Consider the following 24,239-nt stretch of genomic DNA (forward strand, 5'->3'; position numbering starts at 1 on the left):
AAAGAACTGGTGTCTCAATCTCACGTTTACTGTGAATACTGCCGGATTGACGACTTTGTGAAACATAGTGGGCGTCATGACTGTATCGCTCACATAGGTACGAAGAAACACCAGCAATAAGCAAAATCTGACACCCCCATTTCTGTTTATTTGTGTAAATGGGTTTTGAAGTTTAACTCGCTTTAAATTAATTATTGGATACTACACAGCATTTTGTGCTTTGATAGTTGCAGAGTAGTAAAAATGTTAAATCTTTCTTGGTTTTGAGGTTGAATATTTCAGTCTGGGTTTGGCACTTGAGAGATCCTAAAACACTTTTCATTACTAATGTTTAAATACAGAATACATAGAATTCCAATTTAAAAAAAAAAAGAGAGAGAATCAGTGTTGAAGTATTTTTTACTGGGGTTTAATGTCTAAATACTGTGTTTTTTACATTACTAAAATGTATAGATAACAGCAAAAATGAGGTAATTGGCTTTGCAGGGACCAGGAATTTTCTCCTTTCAGAAGTTGGCATCTCTGTATACAGTAGTACTTAAAAAAATAATTAAAAATTAAACATGTTTCCAATAGGTTTTCTATTATATTACTGTATTTTGCCTGTATTTATAGCAATATAAATTACAAAAATAGATCCTAATACATCGCCCTGGCTTGGAAATCCATACATTGCCACCAGTCTGGAAAAGACATTGCTATAAATCGGGCAAATAATGTAGGTTATAAAGCTCTGCTGTCATGTTAGGTCTCAAAGAGGTCGGTCGCCAGGTAGCCATGTACAGTGCTTCCTCTTTATTTCTCTATTTGACTTGCACATCAGAAAATCGTGAAATTGTGAATGACCCTTGTAAACTATAGGACAAGACAATTTACTGTCACCTTAGTCTAAACATGAATTATGGAATAAAAAGGAAGCACTGTATTTGCAAGTAAACATCATTCATGCAAACAGGCTCTTAAGGTAAGTCTAATAAAAAAAGTATTTATTTTATTCTTCTTATAAAGGTTAAGTAGGCTTGCTTTTATACTACAAATAACTTACATATGTATATTAAAATAGATCCTGTTAAGTGTGTCTTGATTCACTTCCCCAATAAGGCTTTTGCTTAATGTCTATAATTCCTATAATAGCCAGCAGTGTGTGTTTAGATGATTCCTTTTGAATGTGCTCTTGCTGTCTGTCAGTCTGCACTCCTCTCTTCCTCACCATGTTTGGCATTCTCTGCTGTCCTGTCTTAGCTGTGTCTGCAGCATCAATATACCCAACACAGGCTCATAATACGGGGTTACTCTGGGAATGTGCTGTTGCACGTTATTGTCGAACTACTCAGATGCTTAATTCTTCCTTTAGAATGGGTTATGTTTCCTATCAATGCTTATGGAACTTAAGTGAGTTTTCCTTGAGAAGGAGTTACCTATATTTCAATATAGTAAACTGACCTGCTCGGGCCCTTTTCATTTAAAGGCATTAAAGCTCATTTTGGTAAGTATTCATTAAACCGCATTACAGTAAAACCGTATATTCTAGGGACGTGAAACGTACAAAACCCCCTGAGACTGAGGGCTCTGACTGGGCCACTCCAAGGACATTTACCTTTTTATTCCTTAGCCACTCCAGTGTAGCTTTGACTGTGTGCTTTGGGTCGTTGTCATGCTGAAAGGTGAACTTCCGTCCCAGTTTCAGCTTTCTTGCAGAGGACAGTAGGTTTTCCTCAATGACTTCTCTGTACTTTGCTCCATTCATTTTCCCTTCTATCCTGACAAATACCCCAGTCCCTGCCAAAAAGTTAAATTTTAGTTTCGTCAGACTACAAAACTTTTTGCCACGTGGCTACACAGTGTTTTTTTTGCATACTTCAAACAGGATTCAAGGTGTGCTTTCTTGAGTAATGGCTTCCTTCTTGCCACCTGACCATACAGGCCAGATTTGTGGAGTGCTTGGGATATTGTTGTCACATGCACACTTTGACCAGTCTTGGCCATAAAAGCCTGTAGCTCTTGCAAAGTTGCCTTTGGCCTCTTGGTAATCTCTCTGATCAGTCTCCTTCTTGCTCAGTCATCCAGTTTGGAGGGACTATAAGGCAACAAAAGGTGAATTTTGTAAGGGAGTGTAGACGTTCTATAGGCACTGTATAGATGTATGGAGGTTTAAACTTCTGCTTAACAATTTTGGGAACACATTCTGCATCTAGGGTTGTAAAGTTTAAATGTGTACCTATTTCAGTTTAGTTTACTGCTACAACTACTCTGCGTTTATCCATTCACTTAACATGTAAACTAAACTTTAGGTTATTCATTACCTTTGTTCCGTGAACCAGTTTATTTTGTTACATTCTGTATGCTTAGTAAATGGGGAAGGCTGTTCTTGCAATGTAAAGTTTAATGACACAATGTCTGAATGCTGTTTTTTCATTTAAATTCAATGAGTCCCTAGGTATTGCTTTGAATTTGGTACATTTTCTGCAGTTAGTGTTTACATTCACTAATAGCCATGAGTGTGGCGATGTGAGTATAAAACGTCTCTGACACAGTGCAGAATCTTTTATGTATTACAAAAAAACCAGTAGCTACACATGCAAAGATAAACATAGCATTGGCATGGCATAATGTATTGAACTTATTTCAACAGCAGCATATTTATATTTTTGGTTAAATTGATTCACAAGAGAAATCATAAATGCGCATATCTAATATACACAATAGATGGAACATTTATTGCTGATGCAACAGTGTCCTTAAGTGAGCTTTATATCTAACTTGCACATCTGTTGAAAGTCTGGCCAGTTCGTCAGTCATAAGACCCAGTCTGCTAGGTGATATAGAGATCCTTTAAGTCTGCTTCTAAGAAGGTTGGGTATATTGATAGCTTCTTGCTTTGGGAGGGGGGGGGGGAAGAACCCAAAATGTCATTATTGCTTGTTGGATGGAACAAGCCACTCTCAGCTCCAGGAAGATTCAACAGTAGGGTAAGATGCTTTATTTGATTTGTTTAATTTGATTTGCGAAAATTAAAAATGTTATTTTTTCATATAAGAGTGAATCGCCTGTTTTCTGTTACGTTTTAAGGGATGATTTTTTTTTTTCTGTATACCTTAAACAGATTGATGCATATCCCCTTCAGCCCCTGGTCATGTCTTTCATGGGTTTTCACTCATGGGATTTCTTTTGAACACTGAAGCAAATCAGGTCTGAAGGGGATATTGGAATCTGGGATGCTTAGAATTGAGTATCATTCATTTCTATTTTATTTTGTTACCTGTGAACCATTTTACCTGCTTTTCCTCCCAGACCTAGCTATTATACATTGTAATCGCAGTGCTGCCGATGAAAACCATAGCACACCCATCTGTAAGTCACAACCAAACACATTGAGGAAGGATATATATATATATATATATATATATATATATATATATATATATATATATATATATATATATATATATATATATATATATATATATAATATGAATAGTTTTTTTTAAATAAATGTTTTACGTTGCCTTAAAGGAATCGAACGCCTTAAAGGGTTTCCAGCCTCTGTTTCAGGGTCCCCCTGGATTTGAATCACATATGGGGCTCCAGTGGTTGATTCTACTTTTTAGAAAAACTTCGCTACTGTTACATTTATTCCATTAACTCCTGTTAATATTATAAAATGAGGCAACACACATTGAGAGTGCTTAAGATAACTTGAAATATACAATTTGCAATTTGAAATATACTTTGTGTGGTTTTAGGTTTGTAAAATGAACAGGTGTTTTACCTCTTAAAAAAAAAAATAAATGGAGGAAAATATGGCCCAGTATTTCCTATTTGATTTGACATTTGTTTGCACGTCAAAGGTTAAAAATAAAACAAGGAATGAGTCAAACCTTTGTATAGACCACTTCTGTTTTAGGGTCTTGAAGTGGGGAGAAACCCAGTTACATAAGTCCTATCAGGCCAGATGTACATTTTTTTATTTAATACTTATAGAAGGCAGTTTATGCTGCAAAACAAACCCTAAAGTAGTTTGAGTACAAGAATGTTTGTGTAGATGGTCGATTCAAACTTAGATTTTGGTCTGTTGGAAAATCTATCTGGTATGTAAGAATGTTCAAATCTTTGCAAAGTGGGATAGGGGAGGAGGCTGTAAACCACTCGTATTATGTGTAGATTCATGCTTTGTTTTGGTTTTTTGGTTTTTTTTGCACGATATTTAGTCTTGTGGTTTTAATCTTGAGTGTTGTACTCATTTTCTCCTGTTATGTAAAGGCTTGGAAAAACCTAACCGGTATGGAAATCTTTTCTTTATCGGCTTGTAGAAACTGGAAGAAGAGAAAGGGAAGAAAGAAAAGGAGAGGCAGGAGATCGAGAAGGAGCGACGGGAGAGAGAGAAGGAACGGGAGCGGGAGAGGGAGAGGCGTGACCGGGAGAGAGAGAGGGAGCGAGAGAGAGAGAAGGAAAAAGAGGAGAGGGAGAGGGAGAGAGACCGGGAGCGGACCAAGGACAAAGAGAGAGAGCGAGAAAGAGAGCGTGAGAAAGAACGAAGCCGGGACCGCAGCAAGGATCGCAGCCGATCGCGGTGAGCAGACACACCTCTTAAACCACATGTCCAAGACTTGGCAAGGACATCCTAAAGCCAAAAAATAAATACAAATTGAATAATGTAACCTTTTAAATATGATTAATTTACTTAAACTACATAGTTTTATTGGAAAAGAAATACTTCAGTAAAGATTTTTTGCTTTTTGACTACCTCCTACCATTATTTCTTATATACGTTTTATCCACTCAGAGATCCTTCACCTCCGAATCAGGCAAATGCAAAAGTTATATTAGAATCTAGGGATATATTATGGTCCGACTATAAATATCTCACACTAGCATTTGTACATATACAGTCCATTCTCATTAAAACTAACTCTGATTGGATGCATTTGTGAAAAGTATGAATTTTCAACAAGGTCCTGGCCAAATTTAGCAGTCTCGTATTGTAAATTATTTGTTAATACAAATTAATTTAACACAAATTTCCAGTTAGTACAAATTATTTTGGAGCCCTCACAGAGAAGAAAATGTGAGTAAAATGAATCGCCCTAATTTGAACAGCTGAGTGTAAAGAGTATTGGGAAATGTAATAACTTGCATCCAGATTAGTGCCTCTCTACTGTGTTTTAGTACTGTTTGGGGACTACAGAAGCTATGATGCATTTCGAGTGGCCATAGTGCTCACACAAAAACTTGCACTTGTAGACAAAAGTGGAGGTTTTGAAAGGATAATGCACCACCAAGAAAACAAGATGTTGCTGCACAGTTCTACATTCCCACACACTTTGTCAACCATTCTGAAAAAAACGTGATACAGTAATACAGGCCTATGAACAGCAGACTGGACGCTTTTGTCCTCTGTATGATTTGCTCAATACCCTGATGTCAAACACCTTGCTTTTGTGGCTAAAAAATCTTAGTGATCAGAATAGGACACTTACAGCCACTTTAATAAAACGCACTGCACTTTTAAATGTATAATACTTTTAATTGTTCTGTAATTGAAATTGGATTTCAGTGTTACTGTAAATTCAATAAAAACTGACAGTATGCTCTACTCTGACTCCTGATAATAGGAATTGCTGATGTGAAATGCTCAGTTTTCCCTCTAAGCTTTTTAGATACTGAGAAACTTGCCATTTTGACAAAGAGTAAATTATCAGTGAGAAACCTTTGGCCACGCATTAACACTTTTAATATATTCTTGTTGCATTATACAATTTTGAAACAATATTCCAACACAAGTATCTCAAATTTTACAATTTACTTTAAATTTAAGCAAGACATTTATTATGGCTCTGCCTCTAATTTTGAGTATCCTCTGATCCTGTGCAGCCCTGTTGGTTGTTATCATAGATAGACTGCATGCTTAACTGGTGGCCTGCATAAAATTGCTTTATACTATTGCATAAAACACTGGCATCTGCACTGCCTTCAGTTGTAACCGTCTTTATGGCTACTAATTGTTCTATTCTTGAATACCAAATTCAGTTTTTCAAAAAGGGCCAATTCCATTTGTTCCCACTTTTTATCAACGTATCATAATTAAATATGGCATTTGAACATAAATATGATGATAGTTAAAATAAGTAAATTTAATAAATATGACCACTTTTTTTTTTTTTTAAATCAGTCTCTTGTTACTGTAATAGTAAGTAAAGCACCTGAAGACACTTCAAACCCGTCATTATGTTTATAGACAACTTGGCTCATTGCTGGCATTAAAATAAGCAGGGAAACCTAAGAATTATATTATAACAGTTCAGAAAACCAAATGTCCAGCACAGTTGTGAGAATCATATTTACAGTCTTCCACTAACACAGTAGTTCAGTCTAAAATAAAGGTGTTTTGAAAATACCTGTTTAGCTTATTGCTGGCATTTACATTAACAATAAAAAAATAAGAAACCGTTTAGTAACAGTCCAGCAATGTCATGTGAGAGTAATCCTATGTACAGTACTCCACAAATTAAGTTTAGTGTTTTACTGGCATTATAATAACCAGGATAAAATATGAAATACTGATAGACGTGTTGACTGACTTGTTGCTCTAAAACAGGTTCACTGCTATGTATTATCTGATTGTAATTTAGATAACGCCCCTTTTATTGTAAACACTTAATTGATCCTCTCAATTGGTTCTTTCCTAATTCTTCAGTGTTATTTGCAAGATTTAAAGAGGTGTGTCTCCAGACAGAATGTCTGTGAAACCAACGGTGTGTAGTGTAGTGACTACATCCTTTACACAGTAAAGTGATCAATTACCTTTAAGGATTGTATGGCTAGAAACATAGTTTTGAGCTAATTTCTTTGTTGTCAGAAAATATAATTCAGTTAAGAAATGGTCATGGTTTAACATTTTTAGAATTGCTAATTGTAGCTTCATTAAAGGCAGGTAGTATGGAAAGAAATAAACTAAACAATAATGAAATACGCAACTAATTTAGATTGCTTACTTCGGGAAGTAAGCTAAATGAGAGCAGTACCTTGGGTCTTAGTTTTTCAGCATAGAATAATACAGTGCTTTGCCATTGTTGCCGTCTTATTTGCTTTCTTATTATCTACGTGTTTATGCCGGGCATTGTGATATTTAATGGTGTCACATGATGAATAAACTCACAAAATAATAAATGGACAAGGTGTTCTTCAATTACTGTAGACCAGTGGTTCTCTGTCCTGGTCTTGGGGGACCACTGCCCTGCTGGTTTTTGTTCCAACTGAGCTCTCATTTACTTAGTTGAACCCTAATTGAACTAATAATTTGCCTAATCTGAGCTCTTAAATTATTTTAAACAGATGGAGTTCAATTTTTTATAAGCTACACAAATGAAAAAATCAAATTAAGCTAATTAGTTTTCGAAAGACGTTTCAAGTGACGTGGTCCTTATTACGTGTCTTGAGCTGGTGGGCAGGCAAGCCATATCTCTGATTCGCTTAAAGCGGTTTCAGACCTTAAAGTTTTGTTTACTTTTGTGAAAAAATGGAGCATGCTTGTGTAGTTATCGGCTGTTGCAGTAGGCATGGACGAGACAAGGTTTCATTTTACAGCTTGCCGAGGGTTATGCAATTGCAGGGAGAAAAAATAATATATAACGCAACAAAGACTAGGCTAGCTAATGCATGAAGGGCAGACCTGAAGGAGTGTAGCTACTTGTCCTCAAGAGTGTGTTCATGACATTTCATTATAGATTATGTTACTTTTAATGCAATACTTAATAGTAGTTATTTGAAATGTCTGTTCCAGAAATGTAATATAAATACATTACAGTAATATAAGAATATAAATTAAGCAACACATTTTTAATGATTAAATACCTCAATATAGTATTTTTTTTTATAAATACATCAATATATTGTTTCATTTTGTAAGATGCAGAATGCAGTGTTATCGCAGAAGATTAGAAAAGAGAGAGTTCCTGCATTTAAAAAAATATATCTTTTATTGGTTTCGTGTCTTAGCAAAAATTCAAAAGGGAAAAGAAACATTTGTAAACTTGCTAGTTAGTTTCATTATATTGTTTGGGTCTCTTTAATTTTTGTGCAAATATAACTTGGTATCACGAATAAACTAATAAAAAAAAAAAAAGTAAAAGTTACTCGCCTGAGTTTTAATGACACAAAGGTTGTTGATGATGCACGTCTTCACCTCTGTAACCCATCCACAGATAAACTGGTTGTATAATTCCAGTCCTTTGTGCATCTCAAATCTTCGAGGGCATATGGACTAGGTGTACTAATCAAATCATTCATTATGTCCGGAAAACAAACGCTTGGCAGTAATTGCACGTCCTTGCTCCATCTTTGCTCAGAAATAACATACAGCTCTATATGCATCTTCACTGTATCTTTTCTTAGATAATCCATCTAATTTCCTAAAATAGTGAGAATGCTACCATTTCCGACATTGTTCACTGATGTGTATCTGTAAAATTCACATGTGCCCACCAACGTGGCTGCCGTCTCTGTTAAGAACAATTGCTACGTGATTTATGACGTCATTGAAAACGATCTATACATTTAACCCTTTGAGTAGTGAGTTCTAAAGTGCACTGCAGGTCCTATGAGTTTTTTTTTCTTTCTACTGCATGCGCTTGATTATTACGAGTACAGCGTACAAACCAGCTGAAAGCTATATGTTTGTAATGAATACTGATGTAATTCAGACAAATCATTTTTACTGTAAATAAATAATCAAATAAATATATCTTTTTAGTCATAAGGAAAGATTTTGTCTAAAAAATAACATGTAGTCAATAAACAATGGGGTGGAACAACCACAATAACGAGTCCTTAAAAAAGAAAAAAGGCTGAACTATAGAGAGCTAGTGAGAGAGACATGAATAAATTATATCCGGGTAAACAGGTTGTGGGGGCAGAGGGAGTGAGAGTGTCTAATGCTTCAGCCTATGATTCTCCTTGAAGCATGGAGCAACGCACAGAGCTTGGCGCCACCTCTTCGCTGTCACTTGATGTTGATGGTAAATATTCTTCGCTTATGTCTTCACTGACAGACTTGCTGACATTTGATTCAGTGGAAGAATTTTATGTATTTGAATTTAAATCGGAATCTGAATTCAGTGTTATTACTAAATACTTTCTCACTGAGAGATTTGGGCTGGTTTACAAACGCTGTTGACATTTTTGTAATTTAGTCAATATCTGGCAGAGGGTGCAAGGGACCAATAAAAGGAGTTACACAAATCTAGTGTTACAGTATCATGTGATCAGGGGTTTCGTAGGTTCAGTAATTCAAGTTTAAAGTTGCAGAACGTACCGGTACATTTCTACTACTCTAGATTAAGTATGCTGATTACATTTTTACCAGTTTCAAAACACTTATGGTGATTTCTGAAATGGTCGTTTTTTTTTTTTTAAAAGGGAACTAAAGTAAAAATCATCAGTGTGTATTGTGATTTTTATTTGTTTACCGGAGTATTTATACTTGTAAATAATGCAGATTGTGCTTCACTTATTTTAGTATTCAATTATACGACGAGTTAAAAACTGTAAAATTCATGAGCAGCACTATAGAGGCAGAATCGCCAGCCTGCTTCTCCCACCCTGTACAGGTAGACTCGCTGATGCCCAAGCGAGCTCTCATATTTGATAATAACTTGCGAAAGTTAGTAAACTGCGCATTTTAGCTTTAGAGGGAACGCTGCTGGTAATACACATTTATCTAGAAAATAGCTTATCCATTAGTGATGAATTGTAGTCCAATATACTGCAGCACCTTTACCAAATTCACAAATACCTGTCAATACAAACAAGTGCTGTATACATCAATTAGATTAGCTATGAGTCTTTACAGCTAAAATGTTTGACAGGCACACTTGTGTTGGATTGTAGGGTGGTCATGCATTTCCTAGTAGACACAGGTTTGATGGGAGATTCTCTGTATTGCCTCTAATGATTTTGTGCGTCTGTGCAGGGAGAAGAGTCGCGATAAAGACAAGAAGCGTGACCGTGAGGAAGATGAGGAGGAGGCTTATGAGCGCAGGAAACTTGAAAGGAAACTGCGTGACAAGGAAACTGCATACCAGGAGGTAAGCTATATATCCAAGTATGGACAGGGCAGACTTCCACTGTCAAACAGCACATGGAGAACTAGAATCTAGTTTGTCAGCAACCAGCCAATATACGTCATTATTTAGAAGTTGCAAACCGACTGTTTTTTTTGCTTTTAAATGTAATTTTACTGTATATATTATCATTCAATAATTTGATGGTTCATTTGTGCAACCTTTTGAATATCTTGTAGAACAGGATTTTGCAAGTGGTAATTTTAGTGATCTGGATAGTTCGTAGAATTTGATTGAATAAGACAACATGAGCTACTAAGACAATGATGCAACAATTATCGTTATATTCTCATTCAGAATAAACAACTTCAATAATTGCGTGAAATATAGCAATTTTTTATTGTATTTAATGATTTTAGCGGCTTAAAAACTGGGAAATTCGGGAGAGGAAGAAGGCTCGGGAATACGCAAAAGAAGCAGAACGGGAAGAAGAGAGAAGGCGAGAAACGGTCTGCAAAAAAACTTTACTCTTAAGTAACTGCCACCTTTTAAACAAGTAAATTCCTCTCCCTTGGTTTACTAGTTAACTAGTAACATTTAGAAAATCCAAAAACTACAACATTAAGCATCTGACAACTTCTCCTCTGAATTTCTGCATTAAGTTGCAATCACATCTGACTTGACTATGTAGCATTCTGGGTCATTATTAAACCTAGGTTTTAGTTTTTTTTTGTTTTTAGTTTTTTTGCCGCAAAGATGTATTGTGGCTGTAGATGTATTTTTCTTCACATATTTACGTGTCAGCACTGGCAGGGTTCGACATTAACCATGGCCCGTCATCCCGGGGCCAGTAGAGAGCGCAGTTTGGCCAGAAGTTATGAAGCACCACAGGCCCAACTTGGCTGGTAACATTGTTTAACTGTGTAATGTATATAGTATAGTACACATGGCTTCTGTTTTATGAACGCAAGATAATGGGTTAGTGTGCCAAAAGATCTGAGAAGATTATTTTGTATTATGATTATTGTTTGAATAGTGTTTACTATTATGATTAGTATAAATCTGTTAGCGTTGCTAACAGCTCAGTTGTGAGTTTGCTTGTAAAAAAAAAGTTATTTGTACACATACATTTTCAAATCTTGAACACAGTATTTTCATTTTCTGAAAAGCACGCCAATATGTGCATGTTAAATGGCTAAAATAACTACAATAGCATATATCTAAAGGCTTCGCTTAACCACTTTTGTTATTTGAGACGTGGGCTGTCTTTGGTTACCGTACACATTACTAAACATATGGAAATGAAAAAACATCATGAAAGAATATGCATGGGGTTTTTTTTCAGAACCGAGTCTGTCTGTGTTAATAATGCAGTTTGCAAGTGCGCTCAGCTCGTTTTATATAGTGTGTGAAACGGATGTTTACAATATCCTGCAAGGCATACTGAAAGATGGCAGCTATTGCTCCGGTTTTTAATATAGCATGTTTTAGATTCTTACACATTGCTGTGGAAGAAAGCACTGTGGAGCACTTCGTTAATTTAAGGAATGCATCTCTTGAATGCCTACAGTAGAATAATGTAGTTTACCCAGCTCTGCATGGTTCTCCTAATGTCAGCATTAAACAAAGTAATTTGAGAAAAGATTGAATACATTTTACTGTTTTATGAGTTTTGTCGCGTTCGGAAAGATTTTGGTTTCTACCAAAGCTTCAGTTTCTCACACTGTCCATGTAGTTTAGGATCACCAGATTTCCACAGTGAAAATAAACAGGGAGGTTTTTTTTTCTTCTTTAATTTACTGACCCCTGTAACAACTCTGAAGCCAAAAATAACAGTATATAAAATAACATAATAATAGTTTTAAAAATTAAACATCGGGTGAATTTATTGCAGAGGATAACTAGGCTAATTATTTCATTTTTATATTGTGATCTAGTCAAAGCATGTTAAGTGTACGAACAGATTTTATAAAAGAGATTAGCTATTACCATTTAAACATATGGTATACACATAAAATGGTTAAACAAATAATCCATAAGACTCTTTGTTTTTTATTTTATTTTTGAATGGCGCTAACACACAACCTAATACATTACTCTGCTATTAACTTGTCGAGCAGGGTGATACAGTGGGCGTGATTTATTCACCGGTTGCTCCACCGGTGAGCCTATGTGCTCACCGAACTGTTGTTAATCAGCCACCAGACTCGCAGAGAGAAAAAAGCCGGTGAGATTCACCGTAAACAATGTATAGAAAACAGACGCCTCCATGGAATCTGTCAATGTGGACTGTGGGCAGACTAAATTAAATATATAGTGGACAAGAATACTGTAAATTGTGAAGTAATAAGTCCTACCAAATCTCATTAATTTAGGAACTTTTCAACCTTTTAAATTAAGTATTCAAATTATAAAACAAAAATTAAGTTGATTTTTTTTTTTTAGTGGTCGCCAATTGTTTTTACATTTTTTCTCCCAATTTGGAATAGCGAATTATTTTTAGGTTCTGCTCACCGGTCCACCCCCGCGCTGACTCTGTCCTCCGAAGCGAGTGCCATAAGCTTATTTTCACACTGCAGGCCCAACATGCAGCCACCTCAGAGCTACAGTGTCAGAGGACAACGCAGCTTACAGGCAAGCCTGGAGGCACCCGGCCAGACTACAGGGGTGTGTGGTGAACCAAGGGCACCCTGGCCGACATAACGTATGAACAATTCTAGTACTAGTTGCCATATTTAATGTCACCAAACTGTTGTTTTAATCCAGTCATCGGTGGATGTACTTCCGGCTCACCAATACATTTGCAGCGGTGAATAAAACAACGCACCCAGTTTTGTAATTGTTATTGGGCCAGTTAAAATTGTGTCCGGGGCCAGTAAAAACACAACCTCAGTGGCCCAAGGGGCCAGTAGTAAAAAATATAAATGTAGAGCCCTGACTGGTATACAAGCTGTTCTACAAAGTCCACAATTCACTTGACCAGACTCAGCTTCTTGGCAAATGAATACTCAGAGGCTGGCCTGTGGAGTGTAACGTGCCTTGCTTGTTTATCGTGGTGCATTTTAAAGTTGTTCCTCTATGTGGATCAGGAGATGGTATAGGCAACATGTAGGCAAAGTTCAATTACGAATTATTTCAAATGAGAATATATAACTAACCCCCTATAATATCTCTAATAATTTGGAAAATTAAAATACAAGGAAGCACATCTGAAGCGGTTTTGCCAAAATAATATTTGAGTTTTTGTAGGCTTTCCAAATGGTCTGTATCACCCAGAGAAGCACACATGTGTGCAAATAACTTAACTTTTAAAAAGCGTAATATAATATTTTCTGGTGTAATCTGCATTTCACCAAAGGGGTCAGTCTAGCTTGTCTCTGTTTATAAACTCTTGCAGCATTAATAGCTTGACTGCTGAGTATAGATTAAACAAGATTTTAACTTTTAAAGCTGATGAGCCTTATGAGGTGATTTATTTGTCATTTTCAATCTGCTGCTACTTCAACTACCAAATTTATTTTCACACACGCTGTTTATTTTACACGCGCTGTTTAAAAATAACTCAGTGGACACTCAGTGCTGCATCTTCAGCCCTGCCCCACTCCTTGTTCGCTGTATTTCACGTACCTCTTCATAGTCGTGCATACTGATAAATCATATCCTGATCACTTGTTTTACCACGAAACTCCTCAATAGTGCGATCAAAGTTATTATTTTATTACTAAAACATCAAAAAAAAAAAAAAAAAAAAAAAAAAAAAAAAAAGCTCTGCAAATGCCAGTGATATTCTTTGAGTGCTGGATGCGGAAGCTGCTGTCTTGTTTATTTATGTCTGTGTTGTGTCTGTGGTGCAGGGACACTGTATTGCTCAGATACGCCCCTTTTTTTCGGCTTCTCTCTGCCATTAAAAGGTTTACTGTGATTTTATCGGAGAAAAAACAACTAGAGACTTGTACTTGACGTCTTTTTGATATCAGGCCAGGAAGGGAAAATTTGTAATGTTGGACCTGGTCCGACATAGGACCGCAAAGGGTTAAACAGTTTAGATCTTTTCAATATTATGAGAACTTCTTGGGTAAAACCTAACACAACCTTTCAATTTGATCTGTGACTAAAGATGGCTGCCATATTGTGTTCATTAGACTTTTCTGGATGATCAGCATGGTAAGCTATTGGCTTCATACTCTCAACACAACTGTAGTCTATAGCATGATTCACACAGGACTAAACAGGTGTCCTCTGTGTTGGTCAAAAGCAGGGGACCTGTGATAACATCCTAGACGAAGATTAGTTTTGTTGTGGCCAGAGAAGGTGCTTTTTTTGTATTATTTGTAAATCATGAACCAGGTGTAAATTGTTGTTGTACCTTTTTCAAAGGCTAGAATAACCGTTTTACCGTAATATGTCTTTCAATACATATTTTCAAATGCACCGTTCAAAGCATCAATTTAGTTCGCTAATTATGTTTTGTATTTTCTCCCGTCCCTAATTTTTTATGCCCAATTGTTTTGTTTTACTGAATTGTAAAATCTCAGGACAGCTCGAACGAATTAGTATTATATTGTGAAGGCAGGTATTGATTTGAGGTGAATACCTTGGAAATACTATCATTACTAACATAACACTGACATGGTCGATTCGCACAGGAGTAAAAAGACGCTTGAATTTGAAATTTTAGAGGTCTATATGTCCTGTAAAAAAGTCGGAGGACCTCCTGGGAATTATCTGGGATAAAAATCAATGCCATGATCTATGGTGTCAAAAGCAGCTGTTAGGTCAAGGAGGACAAGCACAGAGGGAGCATCAGCGTTGAGCAGGAGATCATTCACAATCCGTAGCAGAGCAGTTTCAGTACTGTGATGCGGCCAGAAACCAGACTGTAGCGATTCAAGCAGATTGTTGTCTGTGAGATGTTTAATCAGCTGACTGGCTACAGCCCTTTTCAAGAGTTTTTGAGAGAAAAAGGCAATTGGAGATGGGACGGAAATTAGATAAGTCAGCCGGGTCAGGGGAGGGTTTTTTGAGTACCAGTGTGAGTCTGGCAAGCTTGAGGGCAGCAGGAACTGAGCCAGAGTCGAGGGACAGGTTGAGAGTGTGCAGAATGGAGGGAGCAAGATCAGAAGCACAGAGACGGACACAGTTAGTCGACCAGGGGTCCATGGGGCACGTAGCAGTAATTGATTTCAACAGTAAGCCGGAAACATGAGCAATGGAGAGAGGAGAGGGCAGGAGGAGCAACCTGAGGAGCGTCGAGGTGGTCAAGTAGTAGAATGGGTTTGTGGTGGGCGAGTGTAGAATAAATGTTGATTTTGTTCCAAAAGAAAGAGGAGAAATCATGACAGGTAAGAGGAGGATGGACGGGAGTTAGATCGGTCGGTTGCTGGATGCAGGATTTGGACAGTGGTCTTGAAGAGAACATTGGGTTTACAGTGTCCCATAGTTATGATTTCAGAGAAGTATTTCAAGGTTTGTCAGAGGAAATAGCCCTTTTGGGTGGCTAAAAGCAGCGAGTGCATGTCGTTTACAGAGTGCCAGGATTCAGTTAGACAGATCAAGATTGGTATCAGTTATAAGTTCACTGAGAAGCAGAGATTTGTTAGTTAGGGAACGCCAGTTGAAAAAGGAGATTTTCAAGTTTGTAGCAGGCAGCGTAGGGGGAGAAGCAGTTAGTAAGGGTATGTGGGCAGGTACTTACCAGTGTTCATTCTGTGAGTGGAGAACGAGTGAGCCTGCTTTGTCCAGGGGATCCTGACGTTAGGTGTCAAGGAAGAAATGAGGCCTCTAGTAACCATCTGGAGGGATTGGGAAAAGGTCCTAGTTCTGCCTGTCCTCGCTCGGACTACCACAGCTTAGACTGCTCTTGAACGTGTGGCCCTTCGACAGCTGGCGTTCAAAGACACAATTTGCCAGTGTATACTATCCTGTTGGCCTAGAGCCGTATACATAACACACCTTTCTAATCAGCCTCCCAATTCAACACAGTTCAGCACACAAGATTTAAATTACACTTTTTAAGTGCAGCCTGATTTACCTTAACAAAATCAACAATTTAACTATTTAATGCACTGGAATGCACTTACCCGTTTCAATGTTGTATTTCGCCAGCAGCTAGAAGCAAACGCGGCTCTGCAGATTAATCACAAATCAGGCTTTAGACATACCTGTTACTATTGCCTATTTGTATTTTATTTTCCTTCCAGGCAAAAGAAGCCAAAAGACTGAAGGAGTTTTTAGAAGACTATGATGATGACCGGGATGATCCTAAATATTACAGGTAATCCTGGATAATGTAAACCTGTTAATAAAATTGTAGCTGACAGAGCAGTTCTATGAATTCTCTACCATGCACATCTATTTATTTAAATGAGCAGTTTTAAAGGAAACATGTTTTAGCAAACATGTATTTTTACTGTAAAACATGAAATCTGGTACTACACTAGGTTAGAGAATTATCGGTTTCCAAGTCGTGCTTTTAGACTGTCTTCCACTTCCTGGGCCTTTTCGGCTGGAGGGTGAAATTGTCCCTACCCCTTAACTTCTTGTCTTTCCTGTCAATCTTGTCTTTCCCCTGTTGACTGACATGCTTTGACCAGAAGACGCTGCTGGGGTGAAATAACCAAGGATTTCAAACTTGGTTTAACCTAGTGTAGTACAAGATGTCTGTTTTTCAAATTTAATAACATGTTTGCTATGTTTCTTTAAAAAAAAAAAAGAGCATGTTTAAGACCCATGTAGTTAATGTAAGTGCAAAATGGGTAGTTTGGAATTATTTTGTTAACTATAATTACTTTTGAAGGGTTTGCATTTGAATCTTCCTAAAAGAATTTGGAAGAAACTCTAAACTGCTATTGATACGGTTACTTAATGTAGGAGTGTAGTTACTTTAGTATAGGAGTATGGTAAACCTTTTGTCAGCTTTGGAACTTTACCAAGAAAAAGAATCCACGTGAGTATAAAATCAACAACATGTTTCTTGATGTCTTGCATAACAAGGGTGAGGAGGACATGTGTTTGACTTTGACAACTGTGTGCTGTTCAGGGGCAGCGCTCTCCAGAAGCGCCTGCGAGACAGAGAGAAGGAGATGGAGGCAGACGAGCGAGACCGGAAGCGTGAAAAGGAAGAGCTGGAGGAAATCAGACAGAGGCTGCTGGCAGAGGGGCACCCAGACCCTGACGCAGAGCTGCAGAGGGTGAGTCGCACCCATCCAGGATCACAAGTTTCATGATGGTTGTCAATGAATGTTTCTGTTGCATACAATGTGTTATAACCTGATCATCATTGTTTGTGTGCACTGTGCAGATCGTGTGTAAGAGTAAGTGTGTATATTCAGATCTGTTTGTCTGTGAGTTTCTCTCTGTGTGTTCCCTGTGCATACAGAGCAGGAGAGAGAGAGTGTTTATGTATTCTGATGTCAATGTGTATGTGTGTCCAGATGGAGCAGGAGGCAGAGCGGCGCCGGCAGCCCCCAGTGAAGCAGGAGCCAGAGTCGGAAGAGGAGGTAGAGGAGGAGAAGCCTCCTCAGAAAGAGGAGAGGAGGGAGGTGGAGCTGGAGCCAGAGTCAGAGGATGATGTGGAAGAAGGGGAGGAGCTGGAGGAGGAAGAGGAGGAGCAGGAAGACCTCCAGGAGCCAAAGCCCTGCCTCAAACCCACGTTGCGGCCCATCACCTCTGCACCCTCCGTCTCCTCGGGCAGTGGCGGTGCCACCCCGAACACGCCTGGCGATGAGTCCCCCTGCGGCATCATCATCCCCCACGAGAACTCCCCTGAGACACACCCACAAGAGGAGCTACGGCCCAAGATAGGGCTCAGCCTCAAACTTGGTGAGTAGCCAACAGTATACCCTTACAAGACCAGAAAGTCTCAGACTAGGTGTGTAGGCATCTAAACATACTTTTGGCATTGTCCAAGATAGCCCAGACTCTGACTAGTTGTGTAGTCATTTAATCATCCTTTCAGTACTGCCCAAGACAAGACACAAACTAGGTGTGTAAACATCTATCTATCCTTCCGCAGACAGGGTCTCAAGGGGTGAGAGAGTTTAATTCAGGAGCTGCTATGGACTTCCAAGATTATTTGCATCAAGAGGTTCAGGTCAAGTGCGAATATCTTTATTGGTTGCAAGAAAATAAAGTAAGCGCGCGCGGATCTCTACACCATTTTTCCTTTCAAGACTGACCTGACGGGAGCCTGGTATCAGAATTATTTGTTGTCTAACTGTATAATTTTTGCTAATTGTGTTTTACATAATTTATGCGATATTACATTTACGGTATAATATACTCATTGTGCACTATAGCCTGTTTGTTATGCCCCTCAGAGGCCTCGTGCCCCACGTGAAACTAACAGCTTGACTCTCTCCTGCTCAGGGATCATGTACCAAAACTGAATGGGCATGCTGTAGCTAGAAAACTGGCTGCGCTGGTAGCTGCATGCAGGCAGCTTTGGCTCTTCCTAGGAACACGTGCCACTGTTAGGTGCTTCTATTACACCAGGGCATATTTTAGGTCCCGCGATGGATGAGATGCTGCAGCGCGCTCACTGCTCACATGAATCCAGAAACCCAGTGCGCAAACGAGTGGCAAACTGGCACCCTAGGCCCCAGCAGCCTCAAAGCCCGGCACACCCGGCTGCACCTGCTGCCAGACGTGGTGTTCAGAACCTGCTCGCCCTGGAGGCTACAATAGGTTTTGCTGCACGTTGCAGAGACAGAAGCCTCGGTATTTGTTATATTTCTGTTTCAGGGTACCAGGGTTATGATGACACCCGAATGTTAACACTTTTCTTTTTTCATGATCTGTTTGTTTTGTGTTGGCAGGCCCATCAAACAGCCCGAGCCAGCCCAGCGTTGGGAAGCGGAAGAAGCTGGTGGTGGACAGCGTGTTCAACAAGTTTGATAACGAGGAAAGCGATGAGGTGCCTCGCAAGAGGAAGCTGGTGCCACTGGACTACGAGGAGGACGAGAAAGGGGGCGGCAAGGGCAACGTAAACACAGAGGAGAAGCGCAAGCATATAAAGAGCCTGATAGAGAAGATCCCCACCGCCAAGCCCGAACTTTTCTTATACCCTCTCGACTGGTCCATTGTAGACACGGTGGGCACAACACGCTCCTTTTTAAACCAGTTACCAAGGATTTGTCATTTTACTTATTGTTTTTACAAGCAATATCATTTTAAATGTATTTTGTCTTTAGAGACATAAGGACTTCCAAAAAATTGACCTGCCACTTACTAGAACTTAAAACATCGTTTTGTTTTCTGTTTTTACTTGCCATTTTACATTTTTGTTTTGTATTTAATACTTTGGAATTGGGATGTTCAGATAAGTGTTTACATTGCTATAGACAAAGTTCTTCTGCTTCCTAGTACCAAATTGTATCCTGGATTAAAGTAATGAACCAAAAAAGCAGTAAACACAAATGATTAACTTATGATAAGACTTATCACACTAAGTAATGAAGATTTTAAAACATGTGTTGATTGTTATTAACAAGGTGGGTTGCTCTCTCTGCAGACACTAATGGAGCGTCGAATCAGACCCTGGATCAATAAGAAGATCATTGAATACATTGGAGAGGAAGAGGCAACACTAGTGGACTTTGTATGTTCGAAGGTGAGAGAGATACACACTGAGATAGAGGCCAGTGCAACATGTTTGCATTTCAGTCCCAGCTGATTCAGTTTCGGTGGTGATTCTACTTCCAGCAGACAGTCCTGTGGTCTGGAGAGTATTGTCAATGAGCTGTGCAAAGATAAGAAAATAATTGGGCAATATTTATCCAATAACTGGGATGGTGATGGGGGATATATACTATTTAGGATCACAGGGCACAACTTGATGTTAGGATGCACTACTCCCATTCCATGAGCCTGCAGCTCTGCTGGGTTTAAATGTTGCCTCTGGTGTTATTTACTATGTTATATCAGGTCTTACTTGAATGAAAGCTCTGTTTCAGTGCATGGCTGTCACATGAACAATCAACAAAGTACCTGCATGTTTTGAAGATCATGGCTATTAACATGTGTGCTACGGATTTGAGTTAAATTTCTACAGGCAGGCATAAAAAAGTGAGTTGTGTTTTTGGGCATAGTGCTATACACACCAATACTCATGCAATGTGCCTGTCTCTTTCAGGTTATGGCTCACGGCACACCACAAGGCATTCTAGATGATGTTGCTATGGTGAGTTTTGTAGGTCTTTGTGTAATCTTTCAGATAAGGCTTTGTGTAAAAGCTTTGTCTTTGTAAAATTGTGACAAATTGTATTAACTTGAATGGCAGTTTTTGTATGAATACTATTTTTTGCCAGTAAGATCACTTCAAAAAGAGCAGTTCAGAATGTAAAATGAAGTATTTTCACTGTACAAAATACATGTTTGTTGGGCCATGCAGTGGAATTACATTCTGGTGACCACTTGCGTCTTCAGTCAGGCTCATGGATCTTGTTGGTTTGTTTTTTTTTGTTTTAGTAAAAAAAATAAAAATAAATAAACTAAATTGTGAAAAATCAATCAATCACGAGTAAGGCATATTTCGAGAATTCATTGAATGCTGTTTGTTGTTTTTTAAAAGAAAGAAAATAACTTGTTTCCTTCACAATTCATTTCACAGGGCTAAACTCTGTTTACTTGGAAGTTAGTTATTTAACCCTTAGCGGTCCATTTATTCTGCGATTGTCAGGCGCGTCAGGTCCAGTTTATTTTCACACGCGCTGTTTATTTTACACGCACTGTTTTTTAATATTTTTTCAGCCTAAAAAAGGTACTGAATTGCAAAGGGACACTCAGTACTGCATCTAGTCAATTGTAGTGTCGGACCCGCAAAGGGTTAAATGTGTTTAGAATAACCCATAAACACTTGACATACAGCAGTACTGAGGAAACTTGGTAATTAAGACAGAGGTCTTGATGTCTTGTCAGTGTATAATTAATAACACTTTAATTATTTAGTATTGCTATACATTTGAATGAACTGTAATATGTTACTCAAGTGCCTAGAGACCTTTTTTTCCTCCTTAAACAAATCGGGTAACATGTTGCTCCAAAGATGATGTATGGGAGCCCCCTTATTAACCAGAGTGTTGCTTCTGTGCCTGCAGGTATTAGACGAGGAAGCGGAAGTCTTCATAGTGAAAATGTGGAGGTTATTGATATACGAAACAGAAGCAAAGAAGATTGGACTGGTGAAATGAAATAAATAAACAAAAAGCAACAAAAGAAAGGGGGGGGGGGGATAATGAATAGAACTAATTCCCGTTTGGCTTTCTTTCCTTCCATCATTAAAACCCACAACTGAAAGTTTTCTTTTTTTTCCTTCGTTCTCCCTCTTGGTCTTGATTGTCCACGGAGGGGTGTCTGGATTGTTAAACGCAGCAATGAAAGAATGTGTTTCCTCATTTCTTTCTGTTGCCCACTTTTGCCACTGACAAATGTGTACATTTGACTGGACTTTGTTTCTTTGTGCACTAATTTTAGTGTACCCAGATAAACTACTTGTAATAGCGCATGGTCAAACTTAATTTTTCAAGTCTGGTTGCTTAGTGGTTCGAATGCTGAACTAAAAAGTAGTGGTTCTGTGTTTTTCGTCAGTGCAATGTCACATGTCTATTGAAATTTGATATTCATGTTTATTTACAAACAATGCCTGTTGACAGGATGCTGCTTAGGGAGTTAGTAAGTCCAGAATATTTGGGCTTTAGAAGATGCAATGTCCTGTAAAGTGCTAGGGATGCAGAAGTCCAATTCACAGTGTCTGCAGCATAGTTTATACACAAGGATTGGAAATACTTTTTACTGTTTTTTTTTTTGTTTGTTTTTTTGCAGATGTTTTCTTCTAAACTGATTTGTGGTTTTATGGGCTTTACACACACACACACCCTTCCCTTTTGCTAATCCTGCTAACTTTTAGAAGGCTAAGATTTCTGAATTAGTGACATTTAAAAATCCTTGCCTCCAGTGAAATCTACTAAACCTGCTCAGCTAAAGATGATCTCACTTAGACCTGTCTGCACTCCAAAACACTAGACTTTTTAAAGGTTTTGTTGCAGTCGTACAATATAGTTGAGCAGATCTGCTTAAGGAATCAAAGACATTGTAATAGTTTGGATTGATGCACATAAGGGGATAAAAAAAAGCTTCTGTATGTATTGGGATACCAGAAACCTGGTCATTTCAGTGCCTGCTGTAAATATCCTCATGGTAGTGCTGTTGGATATCCTGTGAATTAGATCCCAGAATTTGTCAACTGCAAAAACTGTTCTCTCAAGGTAGATAAGGTTAAGTGGAGACATTGTCACGACCTAGTGATTGATTGTTTTCTTAGATGTTCTGCTCTTTCTATTGTGCAAACCCATATTAACGACCAAATGCAAAATTTAGATCCTCTTATGCTGACAAGCAACTCCTGCTTTGGTTTCCTTATTGGACAGTTAAAATAAAAAAATTAAGAGCCACCATGAGAATGAAGGTAAAGCACATGGCAATGCTGGAAGATTAATTTCGCTGCGCTTTCAAGATTTATAGCGCATTTGTGCCCTGTCTTCCCTGTAGTGTAGCATTTAACTCTGGCTACTTAAAGCAGATGCCCGTTATGTAGTCTGGTTTTACCCAAAGTAGTCTGCAGTGTTCTTCATAAGATTTTCAGAAACACATGGGCACATTTTTTTCAGTTGTACGCATGTATGGGGCAGAGCCAAATTTACTGTCTTTCATATTAATCCTCTGCATGTGTGAAGACAATTGCTTAGTAAAATTTAGCAATGCCGTCTAATCATACAGGGCTTCCTTGAGTATTTCTGAGAATTTCAGCATCTCACAGTGGAACACGCAGCTCTGCATTGTTTTGTGACCATTTTCAGCAACGATGAGAGACATTTATTTTGTTAAAGCAGGTGTAAAAATAATGCAATTCAAAAGTGTGTGCCAGTGGTGTATCTGAATTTATCTGTATTGGGCTGTTAATGTTTTGCTTATGGTAAATAATTGATGTACCTTGACAAAAACTTGCAAAATGGAAAAGAAAGTTAAACAGGATGTTGAAATAATTGCAATGACTTGAGGGAAACTTTAGCCACCTTCAGACTGCTGCATGAAGAATCGGACAATGATGGGGTTAAACACGAAAACTTGGTACTGAGCAGGAAGACAACAATTTTGGGACAGTACTTGAGCCAATGCATGTTTAATTTTGGAACATTTAGTCCTGGCCCTCCATTTTAATCCCAAAGATCTCTTAACTTGCCTAGGTTTTGAACCTCTCTGCCACTGTAGTAACATTTTGCCCTTGTGTATTTAAGTGTTATGTGAGCTGTGGACATAAGTTTAAACACGTGAACAAATACAACAGAAATCTAAAATGTCTTGAAAAGGCCACATACTCTTTTTACTCAAACTTTATTTTAATTGAAATACAAAAGATGGTTGTGATTGTCAAATCGCAGTGTGGTGAAAGGAGTTGCATCAGTGATTGAACATTGTCAATGGACCTATGGCTTTAATTGTTTGGTTTATTGTTTCTTTTTTATAAAATTATTTTTTTGGTTTATGGAGTTGGGATTGTGTGTGTTGTGTTTTATTTAACTTTACTGGTCAGGCCAGTTGGGTTTTCACTATGTTTAATAGATATTTGAACAAATGGAAATTAGTGTAGTATTTAGTTTTAAATGGTTAACTTGTTTTACCATTTAAATCTCTTGCAATGTTAAATATCATATCCACAAGCACACCATAAAATCGGGTGCAATCAGTGACTTGGTCAGCATCTAAGAAACAATACACTTAAAGTAAAATAAATGGGGGAAGAACAGGGTGATTTCTGATATACTGTGCAGTGTTCCCTCAGTATTTAATTTTAAGTCTGTTCACTGGTGTGGCCCATAGTCATTACTTTGTTGCTTGTGAAACATCAGTAATTTGGTCTTGGATACAAGGTCCCTGCTAAACAAGGTTAATAAAAATCTGGTTTGCATGACTTTACTTTCAGGTATTCTGATATACATTTTACCTCCTAGTTCGTTTAAGCCCTTCAGTGCCTTTTTTCCTTTACTTTTCAACATCCTTTACCCTGAAAAATATTGTTGAGGTAAAATGACCATGGACTTAAAGTAATGCATAAACAGCTTTCAAAACTGCACGTGTCAGCGCTACATAGGTATTGAAGTGCATATCTGGGAAGATTTATGCAAT

At 38.1% G+C, this 24,239-nt stretch overlaps 1 protein-coding gene across 3 annotated transcripts in view; it reads left to right on the forward strand.

Annotated features, from left to right (window-relative positions):
- LOC121330282 (RNA-binding protein 25-like) overlaps nucleotides 1–23,602 on the forward strand; it is a 40,179-nt gene extending 16,577 nt beyond the window's left edge. For all 3 annotated transcript variants that reach the window (XM_041276672.1, XM_041276673.1, XM_041276674.1), the window contains 10 exons: nucleotides 4,311–4,570; nucleotides 9,968–10,082; nucleotides 10,478–10,567; nucleotides 16,259–16,332; nucleotides 17,098–17,248; nucleotides 17,492–17,879; nucleotides 18,875–19,149; nucleotides 19,570–19,668; nucleotides 20,191–20,238; nucleotides 21,155–23,602. In XM_041276672.1, coding sequence (XP_041132606.1) covers nucleotides 4,311–4,570; nucleotides 9,968–10,082; nucleotides 10,478–10,567; nucleotides 16,259–16,332; nucleotides 17,098–17,248; nucleotides 17,492–17,879; nucleotides 18,875–19,149; nucleotides 19,570–19,668; nucleotides 20,191–20,238; nucleotides 21,155–21,247 — 1,593 coding nt within the window. In that variant the 3' untranslated portion in view covers nucleotides 21,248–23,602. The remainder of the gene's footprint in view (nucleotides 1–4,310; nucleotides 4,571–9,967; nucleotides 10,083–10,477; nucleotides 10,568–16,258; nucleotides 16,333–17,097; nucleotides 17,249–17,491; nucleotides 17,880–18,874; nucleotides 19,150–19,569; nucleotides 19,669–20,190; nucleotides 20,239–21,154) is intronic.
- Nucleotides 23,603–24,239: the final 637 nt, after the last annotated feature.

The sequence above is a fragment of the Polyodon spathula genome, chromosome 17 (assembly GCF_017654505.1).
Source record: "Polyodon spathula isolate WHYD16114869_AA chromosome 17, ASM1765450v1, whole genome shotgun sequence".
NCBI lineage: Eukaryota > Metazoa > Chordata > Actinopteri > Acipenseriformes > Polyodontidae > Polyodon > Polyodon spathula.